Source organism: Dendroctonus ponderosae, unplaced genomic scaffold, assembly GCF_020466585.1.
Source record: "Dendroctonus ponderosae isolate FM_Combo_2020 unplaced genomic scaffold, Dpon_F_20191213v2 Dpon_F_20191213_3, whole genome shotgun sequence".
In the NCBI taxonomy this organism is placed as follows: domain Eukaryota; kingdom Metazoa; phylum Arthropoda; class Insecta; order Coleoptera; family Curculionidae; genus Dendroctonus; species Dendroctonus ponderosae.
This window is the reverse complement of record NW_026018508.1, coordinates 12,691,244-12,692,480: the sequence shown is the minus strand read 5'-3', so window position 1 is coordinate 12,692,480 and position 1,237 is coordinate 12,691,244. Positions and strand designations below refer to the sequence as shown.

Below are 1,237 nucleotides of genomic sequence, written 5' to 3'. Positions count from 1 at the left end.
TCGCAGCGGGTAGTGTACAGCATCGATTTCTGTGGAACCCAGTAGCTGTCAAAACTTTCACATTTTTACGAATAACTCGGAAATCGAAAATTTTTAAGCTTGCTACGCCACTGAATAGATGTATCATAATGAGTTTCACATTAATTTAATTCTATAGGTACCATCAGCGTATTGTTAAGACAATTAACTTATCCTAGAAAGGAATGTTTAACTCCAAATAACAAAACTACTTACGATTGCGTGGTCTTGTATAAATCCCGAATTTTCTTGTGAATGGGATGGTCTCGAACCCTCAACAGTTCTAAGGCTCGTTGTTGGAGTTCGCTTTTTCTACCAGATCTGTTCCCCCCGGCATAACCCAACAACATCTGCAGCTCCGACACACGAAAACTCAAGAGCATACTCTGGAACAAAACATTAGATTTTTGTTAGTTAGTTTTTCCGCTGAAGGTGTGATTTTACATAGGTAAGTATTTAAAATACCATGTCTGTGTTAGGAAGAATTAGGACACTTTTAACTCAACATATTGCCATAGTAGATGCTTTTAGCTTATTTACCTACTTGATGAATGCCTCAAAGTTGATTTTTATATTTGAAACTAGCAATAATCATCCGGTGAATGAGTACGCAAATACCTAAATGTCGCATGTAAAAATATTAGCGGACATTATCAATGCTTAGGGAAACTTATGAAATATTCTGCCCTCTTCAACAAACTTATTGTTGACTACTGAAATAAAAGTAAAACTTTACCCGTAGCTCCTCTGTGCTTCCAGACATTTCCCCGGAATCCTGGATAACTTCTGGAAGGGCTGTAACAGCTTTTGAGCATCACTTGATCACCGACCGACCAGGCGCTCACTACCCCACATAGGCTAACTAACTCAATAACAGCGTCAGATCAAGGTATTAACGTCCTTATAATACCGACAGCTCGTCGTAAATTACATATACACAAAAAACCAAAATAATATAACTCACAGACTGTTATAAATTAGAAGTTTGATGGGCCTGATCATGCCTGGATGGGGCATAGAAGAAAGTTAGTTTTTCTTTTTCGTTCGGTTAATGGCCTGACCATCTAGGGTATTAGTCAGCTTCTGTTTGCGAGACTGAACGATATTCGATAATGCCGGTCGGAAATTCTTCCTATCCTTGTTTATGATGTGTGGCCGCTAGCGTCTATTCCACAGATTCATGGTGAACCCAGAGTGAACCCACTTTACTACTTGTGTT

General features: G+C 38.9%; 2 protein-coding genes across 9 annotated transcripts in view; one reads left to right on the top strand and one right to left on the bottom strand.

The window, feature by feature from the left end:
* LOC109537458 (E3 SUMO-protein ligase PIAS1) overlaps positions 1–1,108 on the bottom strand; it is a 10,466-nt gene extending 9,358 nt beyond the window's left edge. For 3 of the 6 annotated variants that reach the window (XR_007281184.1, XM_048665148.1, XM_019904213.2), the window contains exons 1-2: positions 755–1,106; positions 235–404 (exon numbers count right to left, since the gene is read on the bottom strand). Coding sequence is in view for 5 of the 6 variants with exons in the window: in XM_048665148.1 (XP_048521105.1) it covers positions 235–404; positions 755–781 (197 nt within the window). In the remaining variant the exon portion in view is untranslated. Of the gene's footprint in view, positions 1–234; positions 405–754 lie in introns of all 6 variants that reach the window. The other 3 variants (XM_019904206.2, XM_019904211.2, XM_019904205.2) reach the window with 2 other exon arrangements.
* Positions 1–1,237, top strand: part of LOC109537453 (tubulin glycylase 3A) — a 65,761-nt gene that overhangs the window by 36,134 nt on the left and 28,390 nt on the right. The gene's annotated exons all lie outside the window — the stretch shown is intronic.